At 37.9% G+C, this 17,785-nt stretch overlaps 1 protein-coding gene across 4 annotated transcripts in view; it reads right to left on the minus strand.

Moving 5' to 3' along the window:
• Positions 1 to 438: 438 nt before the first annotated feature.
• The window catches only part of AP2A2 (adaptor related protein complex 2 subunit alpha 2), a 73,852-nt gene continuing 56,505 nt past the window's right edge, over positions 439 to 17,785 (minus strand). For all 4 annotated transcript variants that reach the window (XM_081344505.1, XM_081344504.1, XM_081344503.1 and 1 more), the window contains 11 exons: positions 17,362 to 17,459; positions 16,254 to 16,485; positions 13,741 to 13,914; positions 12,211 to 12,371; positions 11,424 to 11,506; positions 10,195 to 10,284; positions 8,965 to 9,088; positions 7,640 to 7,756; positions 5,719 to 5,788; positions 4,495 to 4,629; positions 439 to 2,515 (listed from right to left, as the gene is read on the minus strand). In XM_081344505.1, the coding sequence (XP_081200631.1) occupies positions 2,438 to 2,515; positions 4,495 to 4,629; positions 5,719 to 5,788; positions 7,640 to 7,756; positions 8,965 to 9,088; positions 10,195 to 10,284; positions 11,424 to 11,506; positions 12,211 to 12,371; positions 13,741 to 13,914; positions 16,254 to 16,485; positions 17,362 to 17,459 (1,362 nt within the window). In that variant the 3' untranslated portion in view covers positions 439 to 2,437. The remainder of the gene's footprint in view (positions 2,516 to 4,494; positions 4,630 to 5,718; positions 5,789 to 7,639; positions 7,757 to 8,964; positions 9,089 to 10,194; positions 10,285 to 11,423; positions 11,507 to 12,210; positions 12,372 to 13,740; positions 13,915 to 16,253; positions 16,486 to 17,361; positions 17,460 to 17,785) is intronic.

The raw sequence follows: 17,785 nt of genomic DNA on the forward strand, positions 1-17,785 counted from the left end.
CAAATAGTAGTAGTAGAATTGTGGGAAAAGAAAGCAAAGATAGTATCAAAAGTAATATCACCTTGACTCTGAAGCACCACCATTAGCATTGACAAAATCACCATCAGTCAATTGCAAAAGGCAGCTTTACTTGGAACTGCTTACGTACTGTAATGATACTTTTAACACCATCAAATACCTGCCTTTCCCAGATCCTTGGGAAGGACTCAATAGGTGGATAAAAATGTGAAATCTAGTTTAAATATCGTTGTGACCAACCATAATAATGATACTCATACACCATACCACATCCAAGATTCTTGGGGAGAACTCAATGGATATGAAGACCAGCTCCAGCTAAAGAACAGACAGCTATGGTTTCACTTTGTTGTGAAAAGATATTTCTTTTTTAAAAAATAGACACATTGAAAGTTCTTAAAACTGAGAATGAGGAAACAATTTTAGTCTTCTAGCCATTTATTTTTTCTGCTAAAGTTAACATGATTAGATTTATGTATTTTCAGATTCATACACTTATAATGAAAGTTGACCATATAAGCTGAAAATTCACTTTTTATATACTGAAATGGTTATACATAGATACCAGAGTGAAGACCTAGGTTTACAGCATTTTATCTTCCAGTTGAGGAATCTTTCACATGTCAATAACAAATACTGCACTTGGTTTACTAATACTGTTTTAGCCACAAAAAGTGTTATTTCTGATTGATAAAGAGAATATATAACTTTGGTAATCAAGTAACTTTTCCCGATAAAGATAAATTGTATATGCCAGTACTTCAATTCTCTGTTCGTCATTAGGGAAGCACAAATTATATGAACAAGTGATTTGAAATCTTCATCTTTTTATGGATAAATCACATACAGTGATAACCACTGTGGTACTTGCCATGGTATTAAATAAGTGCAACCACAGTGCCTTCAGATCTCTCTCTTTAACAGTTAAATGGCAGACCTTCTTAATATGTTATATGACAAGCTTCTAATTATCCCTTGTTTTAATGGCTTCCAGTTCCATGTGAAAAATGAGAACGCATTAATCTGACCACTCTTAGGAAGGTATCCTAGTTTTATTACATCACCAAATTAATTCCATTTCATTTATCAAAATGTGCTAATTCAGTGGAGCCCAACAAATTTACCTAAAGAAGTTTGCAAAAAACCAACAAGTCAGTACTCAGAGGAATCTGGATAACTGTTCTGTAAGCCAGACATGCAATTTTTATCTTAAAAAAAAGAACTGATTAAACTCCCAAGGACATTTATTGTAATAGAGACACCATTGCTTATTTTTTCTTGTTTTACTGAGTGACCATGATAACCATTTTGTAATCCTTTCAGAGAAGTGTGATTAAAACTTATTTCTACTTGCTGAAAAGGATGTCAGACTTAATTTCTATAATATATTACAAATGCATACCTCATGCCAAGTACACCATATCATTGCTAGACATTTTGAAAATAATGCACCCAACTTTGTGATGTTAAAAAAGCAATTATCAGGCCATTATACTTTCAAAAGCTAATGATTTACTTAGGACCTGAATATACTAGATGTCTGTATCTGTGTGACCCACCCTATCAATAACAAGCCAGGGCAGGAGAATATAGAAACATAGATTCTCTGAGAATTTTTTAGTGTAGCTCCATGTGATTTTTTTTTAAAAAAAATTACAATCCAAGTGAACAATGGATTAACCTAGAGTTCTGTAGAAATAGTGAATCTAATCATTCTGACTTTTTATTTCAGCGTTTGATATTTACTCTTTGGTAATTCATAATTTGGAGGAAATGAAAGGGTGAATTAAAGCTGTTTAAAACAAATTGGTTGAGGTAGGGGGAAATAATATCCTAATGCCTCTATGTACTGTACTCAAGGTCAATGCCCATAGCCTGTTGTGAAAAAGCAACACTTGTGAGATTCATTACAACAGTCCTGGATTCCCATCACACAAAGTTAATGCATTTTGGACATTCTCAAAAGTTGATCCATCTAAAATTGACAAAGAGCCCAGCAGCAAGATGGCTACTGCAGTCTCATCAAACAGAACTTTACTGATTACTGCAACACAGGGATAGGAAAAGAAACCACAATGTTATTTCCAACTTACATTGGAATTTGGGGGGGGGGCACCTTTCATTTAGATAATTGTTAATCAAAGTAAGTCATCATGAAACCAACTTCTGACAAAATGCCTGAAATAGTTGAGGTGACAAACACAATGCCTCCTGGCTTCCTTGTGCCAGAAATATTTTCACATTTAGGTAACTTTACATTACATATATCTTTTATTCACATAAGAGGGACAGGTCCTTTAAGGCAGGAATGTGAATGTGATGGCAGTTATTTATGCAGACACTGGTGCACAGGACATTCCTGGAGCAGGACAAGAAAACAGGCAGAAATAAAGAATCAAAGCTGGTCTTGAGTTTAGATTCAGAACTGTTCTGACAACAATTCGCATAATCTTCGTGAGACTGTTTCTTTACTTGTTCGTAGTGTTAGTCGGTACATCTGAAAAAATAATAAAAAAATTAACTTTTATGAAGAATTTTTAAACCGTCAAAAGTCCTACCTTGCTTATCAGTGTTTTCTGTAACAATTGTAGACATTTTAGAATCATTTTATTTATTTATTTATTTATTTATTTATTTATTTATTTATTTATTTATTTATTTATTTATTTATTTATTTATTTATTATATTATATTATATTATATTATATTATATTATATTTTTATACCGCCCTTCTCCCGAAGGACTCAGGGCGGTGTACAGGGCAATAAATATAAAAAAGCGGAATACAAAAGTTAAAAAAACGATTAAATATTTAGCCCAGTTTAAAACAGTATTAAAACATATTAAAACCCCTACCCTAACCCATCAGACCAGGTCAGACTGCTTGAATAGATATGTTTTTAAGTCACGCCGGAAGGAGCGAAGGTCGGGGGCCGTCCGGAGCTCAACCGGCAAGCGGTTCCATAGGTCTGGCACGCCCACAGAGAACGCTCTCCCCCTGGGGGCCACCAATCGGCATTCTTTGATCGGAGGCACCCTGAGGAGGCCCTCTCTGTGGGAGCGCACTGGACGGAGGGAAGTTGACGCCGGCTGCAGGTGTTGCCGTAGGTAATCCGGACCCATGCCATGTAGGGCTTTGTAAGTCATTACTAACACCTTGAATCTCACCCGCAGGGCAACCGGCAGCCAATGCAGCTCGCGGAGCAAAGGTGTAACATGGGAGTATCGGGAAACCCCCAGCACAACTCGCGCGGCTGCATTTTGCACCAGTTGGAGCCTCCGAGTGGACTTCAAGGGCAGCCCCATGTAGAGAGCATTACAGTAGTCTAGACGAGAAGTCACGAGCGCATGAGTGACTGTACGCAAGGCATCCCGGTCTAGATAGGGTCGCAACTGGCGCACCAGGCAGTGGCGCATCATCATAAGGTGATGTCTAAGATTTTTTTAAAAAAGGACTGCGGTGGAGGCCAACCTACCTAGTCTGAACTTCTGAAGAACATTTTTAGCTTAAAGAGAAAAGAAGCTATTTTTTAAATAAAAGAGTTCAATAGTAATCAATGGGATTGCATGTATTTAGAATAAAATAAAATGATCTGAGTTGTAGAATTAAGCATCGTTACGAAGCTTTCTCTTTACTTATATTCTTGGAACCTCTAGGTATTCTTAGAAAATAGAAGTGACTGTCAGTTGTATGTCCAGAAAAAAATAGAAATGGGTAATATAGAGCATTGATAGCGAGGAGAAGCACTGCCTTCTGGTAAACGGGCATCACAGCCACTCTGTGGAAGTACAATACGGTACCTATAAATTGCTTCCAAAATTCCAAATACGCTCACTGACTTAAAGATGTTGCATAGCCCTGCTTTAGCAGAGAATCCCATATTAAGATTTCTTCCTCACTCAGCAATCTTTTCCTGCCTCCTCTGCTCCTACCACAAAAAATCTGACTGTTATGCAAAACTTCAAACAACATCTAAACAATGTATCATAAGTGGCCCATACATTTTGGCCGAAAACATAGTTTATTTCCTGGCAGACACAAGATAAATGGAGTGGAAAGCAACCGTACAAAAGAGCAAAACAAAACCTGTGTAAAACGGTGCTCCATCCCAATGCAACTGACCTTCCTGATTAATATTATATAACACTCTGAATGTAACTTTGCAGAAACTCAATTCTCTATATAGGCTGTACAGTGAATACAAGGCAAAGCTAGTATTGGAAGACCTATAAAAAGTATGTATGCGTTGTCTTAGTTGATACCACTCAGCACGTATATTGTTAGAGCACAATCTTCAATGAAGCACAATGTCTTCATTTGGTGAACAAAAGGAGAAAGAATACTCATCACTAATGTAATAAAAAACAGTAGATTTTCTAAAGAAAAGATTTGTGTAAAAATACACATGGGAAAAATTAAGTGTCTTCCATACGATATAAAGTCTTGGTTTGATAATCAAATAAACATGGATTACCTCTGCCTGAAGGTTGGGTTCAAGACGCATCAAACATCCAATTTGTATTGATTTTGTGTATATTATGCCAGCACCTACAAAGTTAGCAGGGTTAGGGTCCACTTCTTCCAGCAGAGCTGTGCCAAAGCCAATGATCTATAAAAGAGGGTTTAATTTTACTTAAAAGCTGAATTACTTAATTTTACTTAATTGAATTGAAAGCTATTAAACAGCATGCAAATGGAGAAAGGAAGGAGGAGGACATATAAAATGTATATGATAGATCAGGGATCTTCAGACTTGCCCTTTTATGACTTGTGGACTTCAACTCCCAGAATTCCTCAGCCAGCATGTCATAAAAGGGCCAAGTTTGAAGACCCCGGTGATAGATTGATAAGAATGGTAAACACACACTTAAGACTCAGATACCTTCCATATTAGGGAGAATGCAGAAGTTTGGACTAAAGAAAGAAATATGGTGTTATGGCAAAATCAAATATCCAAACCAACTTTCCCAGATAAAATAAACTAGCAAATCAATCATAAAACATTTAGCCATAAATAATGCTGACTTGGGCACTAAAGAGACAAGAATAACTGAGAATCAGCTAATAAAATATAGGGAAAGGAATGGTGCATTTCAAAGATTGTCAGAATGCACAAATAACGTGCTGTATCATTCTGAACAGCTGTTGATTAACAAAAGCTGTTGATTAACAATGAAGAAATAAGCTTGCAAATTTCTTCTGTCTTTTTAAGATCTGACAGTTCATTAGCTTTATGTTTATTTTTTTAAAAGCACCTTTTTATTTTGGTAAGCACACAGAGCTTACTAACAAATTTCTGCTTCGTAATGAATAAAACAGACTCCTTTAAGAGGCAAAGGAAAAAAGATACCAAAATTTAAGAAGAACCGAAATACTTATGTTGGTAGAACAGAACAAAATTTTGGCTGTTTCAAGGTATTTATGTAAGAAACAAAGATTTCCTGCCATAGAGTTACCAAGTAATGGAGTTCCACACTGTTTTGTCCCCTAATGTCCAGACATTTATTTTAAAAAAGGATAGACATGCAACCTTTTATGTTCATAGTTTAACTTCACTATCATTATCAGGTTTTTTAAAAAAATAATTGTAATGGCTTTATTTTCCATTATTATAAACTTTTGATGTCTCAGAAGCAATTGTGCTGGAAGGTGAAATGTAATCATCCAGGCAAGAAGAAACATAAATCGTTATACCTACTTTTGCCTTTGTAATTTCAGCATCCATTGGATGGTTTGCTTTAAAGATATTCTGTACTTCTTGTTGAGGGCTATGAAGAACATCAAGAGTTGATATTAACAGCTCGTATTTATTATATTTTTGCAGCAAAATGTTTATGACAGAATGTGGACACATTTCACACACAAGTAGCAGTGTATTACATGCATGTTTATAGCACTCTTCTCCTAAATAAGGAGCCTTAGGTTCTATTACATGATTTGCATAGGCTAACCAATGAATCAAAAACAGGCATCCTTTAGGTAGGCTGCTCTATGTGGATAGAGAGATGGAAGAAGTGTCAAAAATTTTCCAGGAATTCAGCTGATATAAAAATAAATGGATGTGTGGAAGGACTAGATTTGTTTAGTTTCTGTTATAATAATGCTTGCAATTTATTAAACAATTCTATATTTAATTTTAGCCCTCTAAAAGACAGGACTAAAAATAGTCCACAGTATATTAAACTTAGAACAATACACTGAAGCATTCTCTTCTGACAATCTATGAGTTTCCTAACTATAGATGAATATGTGAGTTCTGATATTGACATTCTGAATTTCTGCAATAACATGGCTGGTAAAGCATCTGTTTAAACATCTATTTAAATCTCTTCACCCCTTTTCTTACACTGATTCCACACAAGAGCCACATCAGAGAACATTTATGATAGGCTGGAATCCTAGAAACCAAAAAGATATTCGCTGGGTTCACATATGATGCTAATTCTTAATGTAGTTTGATTTTTTTTAGTAAGTTGTGTGAATTTATTGTGAATCACTGTGACATACCCAATCAAGTTAAAGTAAACCACAGCTTTGTAGATTGTTATTTCAGGCACAGACATTATCCTAGAATGTTTCACTCATATGTAGCAGGCTTCTTTCTGTTTGACTTATCTCTGTATCATAAATGAGTACCACAGTTTGGGGCTCATCTTCCAGGAAGAATAATGAGATTAGAAGGAATTTGGAAAGCAGTATGCCACTAGTAAGGGACATGGTGGCTCAGTGCGTTAGGACACTGAGCTTGTTGATCAGAAGGTCGGCAGTTTGGTGGTCGAATCCCGAGTGCCGCGTAGCAGAGTGAGTGCCTGTTACTAGTCCCAGCTTCTACCAACCTAGCAGTTCGAAAGCACGTAAAAATGCAAGTAGAAAAATAGGGACCACTACAGTGGGAAGGTAACAGCATTCCGTGTGCCTTTGGCGTCTAGTCATGCCGGCCATATGACCACGGAGACGTCCTCGGACAAGTGCTGGCTCTTTGGCTTTGAAATGGAGATAAGCACCAGCCCCTAAAGTTGGAAATGAGTAGCACGCATGTGTGAGGGAACCTTTACCTTTACCTATGCCACTAGTAGCCTGTTGGAACTCTGCATGAAAAAAGGGAACACATGTGGCTGCAAAATGGTAGGTCTTTCTAGAGATAATGTATCAAATCATTCCCCAAATTAATGACAACTTAGGGCAAGTAGTCAAAAAATAGACTCAAAGGTGGGACTGAATTGCTTTGCAGAGAAAGAGGAAGTTGAGTTTCAAATCTGGCTCCTACAGAAACAACTCATGAATTTACAAGGGATCCTTGCTACTCTCTGAGCTTGTTTGTTTTCTTGCACACGTTTCTTTATCCAAACTAGGTAACATCATCATGTTCATCAACAACATGATGACGTTACGTAGTTTGGGTAATGAAATATCTGCAAGAAACAATCAAGCTCAGAGAGCACCAAGGATCCCTCATTTCAATCCTGAGCTACAAATATTCTCCTTCATGAATTTACATCTACAGTGATCCCCTTTTCATTTAAGTTGGGTGGCAGTATTCACCAAAACACAAGTAACAATCTGGAGAAAGTAATATAGTATATAGTAATTAAGGAGATGCAAGATCAAAATAATTTTACTTGCTCAGTTGTTTCCATCTCTGGAAGAAGTCATTAGCAGCCATTTCTGTAGGCTGGAAAAATTTGTTCAACGTGATAGGTAGCTTCACGGAGATATTTTGTAAAGTTCCTCCATATCTGGAAATGACAACAACAATGTCATTGGAGACAATTTTGGAGAAAATCTAAATCTAGATGCACACACAATCCATCCAAATGCTCTTTCCTTTTTTCATGAGCTATGGCTCTTAAACCATTTGACCCAATTACACCTTTTAAAATAATATCATTACCTGTCCTCCCTAAAAAAAAACAGATTATAGTTTTAAATAAGTATCTCAGTAGTAATAGTCCCAAACTGGACCCTCAACTCTCCACTTCCAAATAACAGATGGCACACAATACAAAATTTAAAATCTGCATGGTAAGCAAAGTACTTTTGATGATCCCAATCATCTCAACTGAAGGCACATTGGAAGAGGATGCTTTTCACTTGCTTATAAAAAGTGAAATTCATGTATCTCCAGGCGAGAGATTTCCCACAAAACAGGAAGCCATCACGGAGAAGGACAACCATCCTGTCCATCCATGAACCATGCAAGGAGTACAGACTCTTAGCAGGCCCTGTCTAAATAATCAAACATAAACCAAATAAACCAAACAACCAGATTCTGTGCTTCCAAGGTGTCACCTGCTGGCAGATGATTTCATAGGGTATGCGTCAAGAGATGAAGGAGAATCCAAAGTGAACAGAATATTCCAGTAGTGGAAGGACATGGGTGATAATAAATTAAGAGGGAAATGAAAGGCAGTAGATATAGATAGTGGTACCTACTTACTTTACAAATGGCAGTGTGATAAATAGCAGTCGTAAGAGGAATGTGGAGATGCCTCAAGACTATTCTTGTACAAAATAATTTCAAGCCTGCTTCCTCATGAAATAGCTCAACTAAAATTCATCAAAAAGTTTAATTTGCCCATGTACGAAGCAGAAATAAAGGATAACAATATTAACCCCTTCAAATAATTCCTGTGGCAGAACCATCACATGTTTTGTGAATAGCTGCTGCTAATATAGTTAACTTACTCTTTTTTTGTTGTTTCTCTATCATTTCTTTTTTTCAAATGTTTGCTCACCCGCCACCCCCCCACCCCAAAAGGAAACCCAGGATTATGCTTTATATATCTGAAGGGCACTAGCCACAAACGTTTATGCCATCATAAATAAACTAATCTTTAAGATCACAAAATACACTCTTCTGTGTTCATGGAAATGGATTACTGCAGACAGTCCTCTAGAAGTGCATTTAAAGGGGAAACAATGTTCTTTATGTAAAGAACCGTACCTGAACTGAATGTTTAAGGCTGGTGCTTCCATGAAGTCTGATATACACTCAATATTTACAATCTGCTGTACCTGGGCACCTCCTTCCACAGTGGGATCAACAGGTTTAGTCTGCAGATTCAGACGTGATAAGTTAAGGAAACAGGGTTGTTTTCTGTTATTCTTCTGCTGGACCTTGCAAAGACTAAATCTGGTCATAAAGGTTTGGCAAGGTTAAGATGGGTAGAAGGGAAATAAATAGCTTAACTGTATGTTTGGGATCAAAGAGGTTGCTAGGAGGTTATTAGAAGAGTTATTTCCAGAGACAGTTCAAGTTTTAAAAGAGTATATGATAAAGTCTGAATAGGATTGGTTATGGAGGGGACAAGAGGTTTATCTACCTTCCAGGTCTTTTGTCATCTCACTTACTCTATTGTCTTTAACTTAGAAATTCGTGTCAAAATGCATCTGCCAGCTTTCTGCTCATAGTCTACTGACCCAAATATGTAGAGATAATTAGGAAAGGGACTCTGCGCTTAGATCTCCTTTCCTTGTCTCAAACACACATTTTGCATATCTCTCTTATTGGTTAGATCAGACATGTCAAACTCGTGACATCATGTGATGTCGCACGACGTCTCAGAACTTTTTCCCCATTGCCGGCAATGGGGCCGGCACAGTTTCGTCTTGATGCGTCCAGCCCGTGGGCCGGCAGTTTGACACCCCTGGGTTAGATTGATCATTCTCAGCACTTCCACAATTTAATTTCAGTTCAGCTCTCTTTCTTTTCTGACTGCAGCTCACATTCTCATCTTCATTGCCTCTCTTTCCTTAATTATACACCCCACCTATTGACAGATTTGAGCAGCTGAATCTCTTTGCATCATGCTCTCTGCTAAATAAAAATTGTACTGACTTTCTTTTACACAAGCACAACCTCAACAATATAGTTTCTTATTGCTAATATTGCTAATTTGAAAATTTTTCTTTTCCTACATTTTTTTTTGCTCTTTATAGCCATATGTCAGGCAAACAAAGCAGTGAGAACATTGTACTATCCTACAAGGAATCCATGATAGTGTAGCATATACTCTTATTCTTGTGGCCTAGAATATAATATAGCTCAATTATACTGCTCAAAAAAATAAAGGGAACAGAAACTAAGACATCCTACTATTAAATACAGTACATTGTGTTGTTTAAGTGTTCCCTTTATTTTTTTGAGCCGTATATGTAAGTGACAAAAGGATATTTGACTGAAGATCGTCTGAACAGATTAACGTTGGAACAAAATTTAAAAATGGTGTGGAAGTTTTATTTCCGTAAAATATGAACATACGACCTAGAAGAAAGAAGAAAATACCTTAATCATATGATCCACATTACCGATAAAGTCCACTGAAAACTTTTAAGAAATACCCATAAAAATGTATTTATATCATGCTTTCAAAGTGCCACGTGAAATTGTGAAGGGAGGTTTTGAGCAAAAAATGAATGGCTATTTGTGTTTTCAACACAAATGCTATGTGCTAGAACAAATCAAATCAACCTTTATTGTCAAGAGCACAACATGTGTACAATGAGATTAGCTGAGCCTAATAGTTGGGAAATATTTGTATATTTGGGAAACACAGAAACCATTATAGTTTTAAAATACATGTAAACTTTAGATTACATCCATTCAGTGGCTGTTTGAAATTACAATGGTGTTGAAGAACAGGGACTTACCACCAATCCTCAAAGTTAGGGCTAGTTCAGCATCCCTATAGTCAAGCGATTGCAATTTGGGCACTTGATAATTGACTTGCCATTAAGATGGTTGCAGCATCTTGAAATCACACAATCACCATTTACCCCTTTCCTTGCTGGCTTTCCACAAGCGAAGTCAATGAGGAAGCTAGCAGAAAGTCAAAGTCACTCCTGCAAGTTGCTCCTGCTGCTTTTTCTCCAGAGGATCTCAGATTCCACAGCACCAGACAACACTACTGCCCATACTCTGTAGCGCTGACCCATCCACACGTATCTCTCGCCCACCAATCTGCTTGACTGAGATGCAGTTTCAACACTCATAAGCAAACACTTCTGGATTCCCACTTTTTCTTATGTCACAGTCATGTCAGGTCCTTGCTTAACAACCCTCAGGGACCTTGCTTAACAACAGCAATGGGATTATACTATTGCTAAATTATCGGGTCATACAACATTGTTCTTTATGACCACATTGCTTAGTGGCAGAAATTCCAGTCCCAATTACTGTTGTTAATTGAGGACTACTATTAGTTACAGAAGCTTTCTACTCATCAAGTGACAGCATACAATTGGCATCTCTGAAAATCTTCACTTTCTAAGGGAAACACTGTTTATGGGGAACTCTTTAGGAATCAAAGAAATTATCTTTAAACTGAAAAACATTAAATGTTTTTAAACAGATCTAAGACAGCAATTATCACAATTTCAGCTCATTTTAACCTATCAACTAACCCAGGTTCTGTCGAAATTCAGATTTCAGACCAATCTGTAGTAACTGATTCTCAAACAGGACCCCATTGTTTTTGCAAACAAACCTAGAAGTAAAGAAATAGCTGCATTAGTCAAATTATATTTAAACAATCGTATGCATTCTTCTAGTCTATCTTGAAATACAGATAGAGACGTACTCAGGAGTAATAGAGGACATAAAAATATGGATAGATTACAGATTGAATTTTCACCCTAGAGGGGAAAATGTTTTCCAATTATAGAAAAATTATTCTAAGCAGAGTAGGTAATCTGATTAAAATATTTAACCTTGCTAATAACATATATATAGAAAATGTACATTTGTGGTATAAAGGACTGAATGAACACTTGCCTTAATTAGGAGCTCTATACGAGCCATGGGAAGACCTGGGGGGGGAAAAACTGGAAAAATTGGGAAAAAACCAATTTTTTCCTGATTTTTTCCCTTTTTTCCCAAAGCTGTTCACAAAAAATGAAAAAAAAACACGAAACCCCATTTTTCCAGTTTTTTCCAGGCCTTCCCATCTCTACCCTATGCCAACAGAAGGTGCCAAGTTTACTTTAGAGCTGATCCTTTGTCTATGGCAATAACCCAGCCTACCATCTGGAGGATATAGAAATTGGCCAATCTTAGTCTTGGAAAAGCGAGTCAATGATACTTAAAGTGTCAAACAGTTTTGTAACCTCATGGAAACACAGAAGAACTATATTGGGTAAAGACTGGGAGGAAAAAGAAGACAAGAAACGGAAGCGTTGATTTATCACATGCCTTGCAAAGTTGTCCTCGGAACCAGGAGCAAGTAATGCAGGATTTGCAGAAGTGTCTGAAAATACATCCACTAACAAACTACCACTTGATGCTGCAGGCACAGAATTTGTGACTGCAGCTGCACCAAGACCTAACAGGTCTGCTGAAGGAGATGGAGTAGACTGCAAGAAACAACAGAGGTATTAAATGCTTAAAAAGGACAGAGAGCCAAGATATCTTCTTTTTTTACCCTCATTGTGTTTATTAAAGATCAGGTGCTATAACACAATGTTATTCAAACCTGGCAACTTTAAGAAACATGGCCTTCAACTACGCAATTTCAGCTTGCTGGCTGGGCAGATCTGGGCATTGAAACACATACATTCTAAAGTTGCCAAGTTTGAAAAACACTGCTTTTCCAGGTTAACTTTAAAATACATATGCCACTATTTTTTTTTAAAAAAAACACCTTAATTTAGGAGGGAGAGAGAGGGAGAGAGAGACAGACACACACACACACACACACAAAGAGAGAAAGAGAGAAAGAAAGAAAGAAAGAAAGAAAGAAAGAAAGAAAGAAAGAAAGAAAGGAAGGAAGGAAGGAAGGAAGGAAGGAAGGAAGGAAGGAAGGAAGGAAGAAAGAAAGAAAGAAAGAAAGAAAGAAAGATTAAACAGAAGAACCTAGTCTGCCTCCAAAGTGAATACTCATAATAAAACCAATTTTCTGTTCAAGTTTCTCTGAAAATGTGCATGTGGAAAAGATATGGGCAGAGTTCCCAATTTCTTTCCCCACATGTCTCAATTTGGCCTCCCATATTTAGACCCTGTGGATTTGACTGGAAAGGTCCCAGGTGACCTACTCTTTGGGGGCACCTGAACCTGAGTCACTCTCCAGCTACAGAATCTGATCAAGCAGGACTTTTGAGTTCTGTGGATATTAAACTTGAGCAACAGACTCAGAGCTCCTGATGTAAAGGGAAAAGCCCACATGCACAGCCTGTGACACCCAAAATGAATGCAAACTCTAATATGGAACTAAAAGCATCCTTACAGGTGTCAGTCTGAGAAGGGTAGCTGCTGAGAGTAAAGGAAATATGGGAAAACTCTGTATCTTTGTATCCACTCATAAGACGTTCTTGGGTTGTCATTATGTATTCTTCTATTTGTGAGTCTGTGATCAATATTATCTCAGTGTGCGACTTTGCATACACAAACTAAATCCTGCTCCGGAAACATTTATATTTATTAAGCAAAACATGACTTATCTTTATATAAAGCAAGTAAGTCCTTAATGTATGCAAATTACCTGATTAAAAACAAATGAAAGATGCTTTCTTGGCGACAGGGTTTTTTTTTAATTTTTTTTACAAATTATCTCTCAGAATATAGTTATAAAAATGTTACAATAAGGTTGCGGTAATCATACATATAAAGTTAAAAGCATGTAAAAGCCAGAACAAATGTGATAGTAAAAGTCTGGAATTGCCTAAGTATTAGTGTCTACACAAGAGTGATACTCCCCCACTTTCTGAAACAGCAAAAACAACCTACCGCTGTGCTTGCATTTAAAAGGGTGGGCTCAGTGCTACCGTTGATATCCGAGCTTCTTTCCTTTTTGGTTTCCTCCAGATCAGTAACTGTATTTGGACCCTTTTTCTTCTTCAGCTTGGTTAGAATCGAGGACTCCCTCTCTGGAAATGGAGGCATTTCTTCTAGAACTGTTGCCTTGGAAAGGAATCAGGGCACATTTTGGAAATGTAAGAAACATGCTTTGACCTCTTAACAGCTTTGTCTAAGTCAGGGGTGGATCTCTTTTTTAAGTCATGAAGGCCACCCAAATGCTGACCATATTAACCACCTGTCAGGACCCACCCCAATCCACGTCTTAGGAAAACAAAAACTCTTAAGAGTCAGTTCTAGCCCAAAAGGAATTTTTACTAGGACATGCTTGGTTGTGGAAATACAAGACAGGACTTGGTATTGTTTTACAAATTGAAACTTTATAAAGAGTTCCCGGCTCAACCCCCCTTCCCTCAACCCCATTTGGTCAGCCCCCCATCATTTGACTTCGTGTCGTCCCTTTCGTGGGAAAAAAGAACTTCGAATCTTTATGGTTATTGCCTTCTTCCTCTACAGATTCAAGTGGAGACACAGGCCAGATGCCTTCTTCTCTAACCCTCCCTTTTGTTCCCCCCAGTTCAAAAGGTTTCCCTTGGTCTTTGAAATAACCTAAGGCAGGCTGAATCCACATGCGCTCCTCCTTCCTCGGGAGATGGCAGAATCCATGGGGGGGGGGATAATGTTTTAAACATACATTTATGAATGTGATATAAATGGATTCTGACACCACTCTCTGGGTTGTACTTGGGAGAGAATGGAAGTTCACTAATTTCCCCTTTCTCAGTGATTTCCTGAAAGGCTCTTTTCACACCAAGCCCAAAGACCCATGTCTGTCAAGGGTGGAAACCAGAATGTCAGTCAGTCTGGTTTCTCTACTCAGGAGTCCCTAAGGAGCTCTTGCAAGAAAATGGACATGGACAGATAGTTCAACAGCAACAAATAGAGACAAGGTAGAAGCTGGCTGGAAATGCCACGGAAAAGTGGCACCACTATGAGTGGGAACAATTACAAATTGCCAACCAGAAGGCATGGAGGTGTGTACCACTGCTGTGGTCTCTACAAAAACCATGAAGGAAGAATAGAACGTAGAGGTTGCCCTTACTTTGGGTAAATAAGCAAATCACTATTCAGGGGTCCAACAACATTTAAAGGAGCCCTGGGTTCAGTCCCTTGGACTTGGTTATAAGCAGTGGGAATATCACCATCTGCAGCTCCACCTCTTCACTACCTCCACTTCTACCATTACCACTGTTTCCACCCCTTTCCTCTGCTGAACTAGTCAGCAGCCATGGAAGGTATGCACCACTGTAAAGGAAAAAGGTGTTTGTAACATAAGCAGCAAGTAACCAAAGGAATCAGATGCTGCCCTTAAGAGCCCTAACTACATAAAAGTACTTGCTCCTTGACACACTATCTGAGCATCTACAAAGTAGTATCTCGTTGGCTTAGGAACAATGGGCTGCTGGCTGTAGCTTTTAACCAGGTGGCCAGTGCAGCACTACAGGGAGTCCTCAACTTACAACAGTTCACTTAATGACCGTTCAAAGTTACAACAGCACTGAAAAATGTGACTTATGACCATTTTTTTACACTAATGACCACTGCAGCATCCCCCTGGTCATGTGATCAAAATTCAGACGCTTGGCAACTGACTCATATTTTTGACGGTTGCAGTGTCCCGGGGTCACATGATCACCTTTTGCAACCTTCTGACAAGCAAAGTTAATGGGGAAGCCAGATTCCCTTAACAACTGTGTTACTAATTTAACAACTGCAGCGATTCGCTTAAGAATTGCGGCAAGAAAGGTCATACATTGGAGCAGTGGGCTAATGCCTCCTTAAGTAACACCAGCTGCCTGCAATTAGTGCAGGTTCGCGTCCCACCAGGCTCAAGGTTGACTCAGCCTTCCATCCTTCTGAGGTAGGTAAAATGAGGACCCAGATTGTTGGGGGCAATAAGCTGACTTTGTAATAATGCCGCTTGGGGGGTGTGTGTGTGAAAGCTCTAATAAGCAGGCATATACATAGAATGAAGGCTACTGCTAAGCTTGTAAGCCGCCCTGAGTCTTCAGAGAAGGGCGGGATATAAATGGAATTAAAAAAATAAAATAAAAATGGAGTGAAACTCACTTAATAAATGTCTCACTTAGCCACAGACATTTTGAGCTCAATTGTGGTCGTAAGTCAAGGACTACCTGTACACCATTCACTGATTCCAAACCACTAAGAGTGGATGGAAGCTTTCTTGGATTGTCAGGGCCTAAGATCTACACCTCCAAGTTCAGCCCTGGTGTCGTCACTGTGATCTGTTGAAGACAGATATGCAACTCTCTTCAAAGCCACCACGAAGTGCAGAATCATTAAGAAATAAAAACTGGAACTCTTTATTTTTGGAGGTTAGGGTTCATAACTATAAATACATGTAACCATACATACATACATACCAAAATATCAGTACTAGCAATGGTACTGAGTCTCAGGTACTCAACAGCTCTCTGCTGCAGCTCAACATCAGCATTCTTTAGTTGGCTGTCACTGCGTAATACATCCTGAACGGTAGTTTTTATCTCAGGAAATAAATTTACAAACTTGATGTAAGTAGAGAGAAGCAGTGCTCTAGTTGGGACACTGCACAGATGGAACTTGGAATGTAACAGGTTGAACTGGATGAGAGGACTTGGTGAGAGAAAGAAAACAGAGTCAGAGCTAACAAGCCTTTCACAGTGATTTGTTTGAGGGGGGGAGGGAGGGAAGGGGAAGGAGTTCAGCGTGAAAATCCTAATATTACATTTTGAAATAAAGGCATTTTTACTGATTAGATTGATTTGTTGATATAGAAGGGGCTAGTTCATGCTACTATAGAAATGTAAAAAGCTGAGGTTCGATGTTAATACCTTATTTTACTGCAACAGAGGGAGTCGGAAGTCAACGCCTTTTTTTTTTCTTCCCTCCTCCTTTCCACACTTCTCTTTTTCCCCTTCCCCTATTTTGTTCCCTATTATTTGCTTTTGTATCTTCGTATTTTATGCTACAAGTGAATAAAGATCATAATATTTTAAAAAAACAGCGAAATAAAGGCATTTCTGCTGCTATTTTAAATTTTCTAATTTATTCTATTCTACCATTCAGTTCTAACGGTTTATATTGTTTTAATGTTCAAAACAGGGACAGGCAAACCTATATTTAAATATATGTGTAGACATTTCTCTTGATTCTCACACTTTTTAAAAAATTGTCACTTTATTTTTAAAAGGTTCAATTTTTTAAAAATAGACTACTTCAATCAAATCTCTAAAAATGATGGATGTGCCTACTATCCCAAACATATTGCTTACCTCTGCTTTAAATGGATAAATAATCTGAATAAAATCTGGTTACCCAGAATCATGCTGGAGAGAGTTATCCTACTTCTTAAAAGTCAGCAATGGTATACTGATTAGGGGACTGGAGTAATAGTGGGATAACTAGATCCAAATACAAATTTAGTCATATAAGGCCTGAGCTGGCTCTCAGTGTGACTATGTTACAGATGCTGTTATAAAATGTTTTTACCTGGATCTTGGATCCCCAGCAATCAAGTTTCCAAATTCTCCCAAGATGTAGCCACCCACTTTGACCAAGTTTTCATGGCAGGCTGGTGCTTGGAGAGCCTGTTGAAAAAGGCATTTAGAAAGCATAAAAATATTACCAATTCAGAAAGTAGGTAATAAACACCTAGTGTGGAGGGAAATCTATGACAGTATGAAAAGAAAAAAAATATATATGGCCTGTTATGTGCATAACCTTTTTTTAGGGTCCAAATGTATAAGGAACACAATCATTATACAATCAGGAAAAAATATTTATTGGTAACCCTGTTGGATTTTTTCCCCCAAATTTGCAGAGGTTTTCTTATTTATACTTAGATCCATATTCTGCCTTTGGAATAGACTCACACAAAGAACCACCCTAATAACTACAGTTAATCCATAAGGCA

This window comes from Vipera berus, assembly GCF_964194415.1.
Source record: "Vipera berus genome assembly, chromosome: 1".
In the NCBI taxonomy this organism is placed as follows: domain Eukaryota; kingdom Metazoa; phylum Chordata; class Lepidosauria; order Squamata; family Viperidae; genus Vipera; species Vipera berus.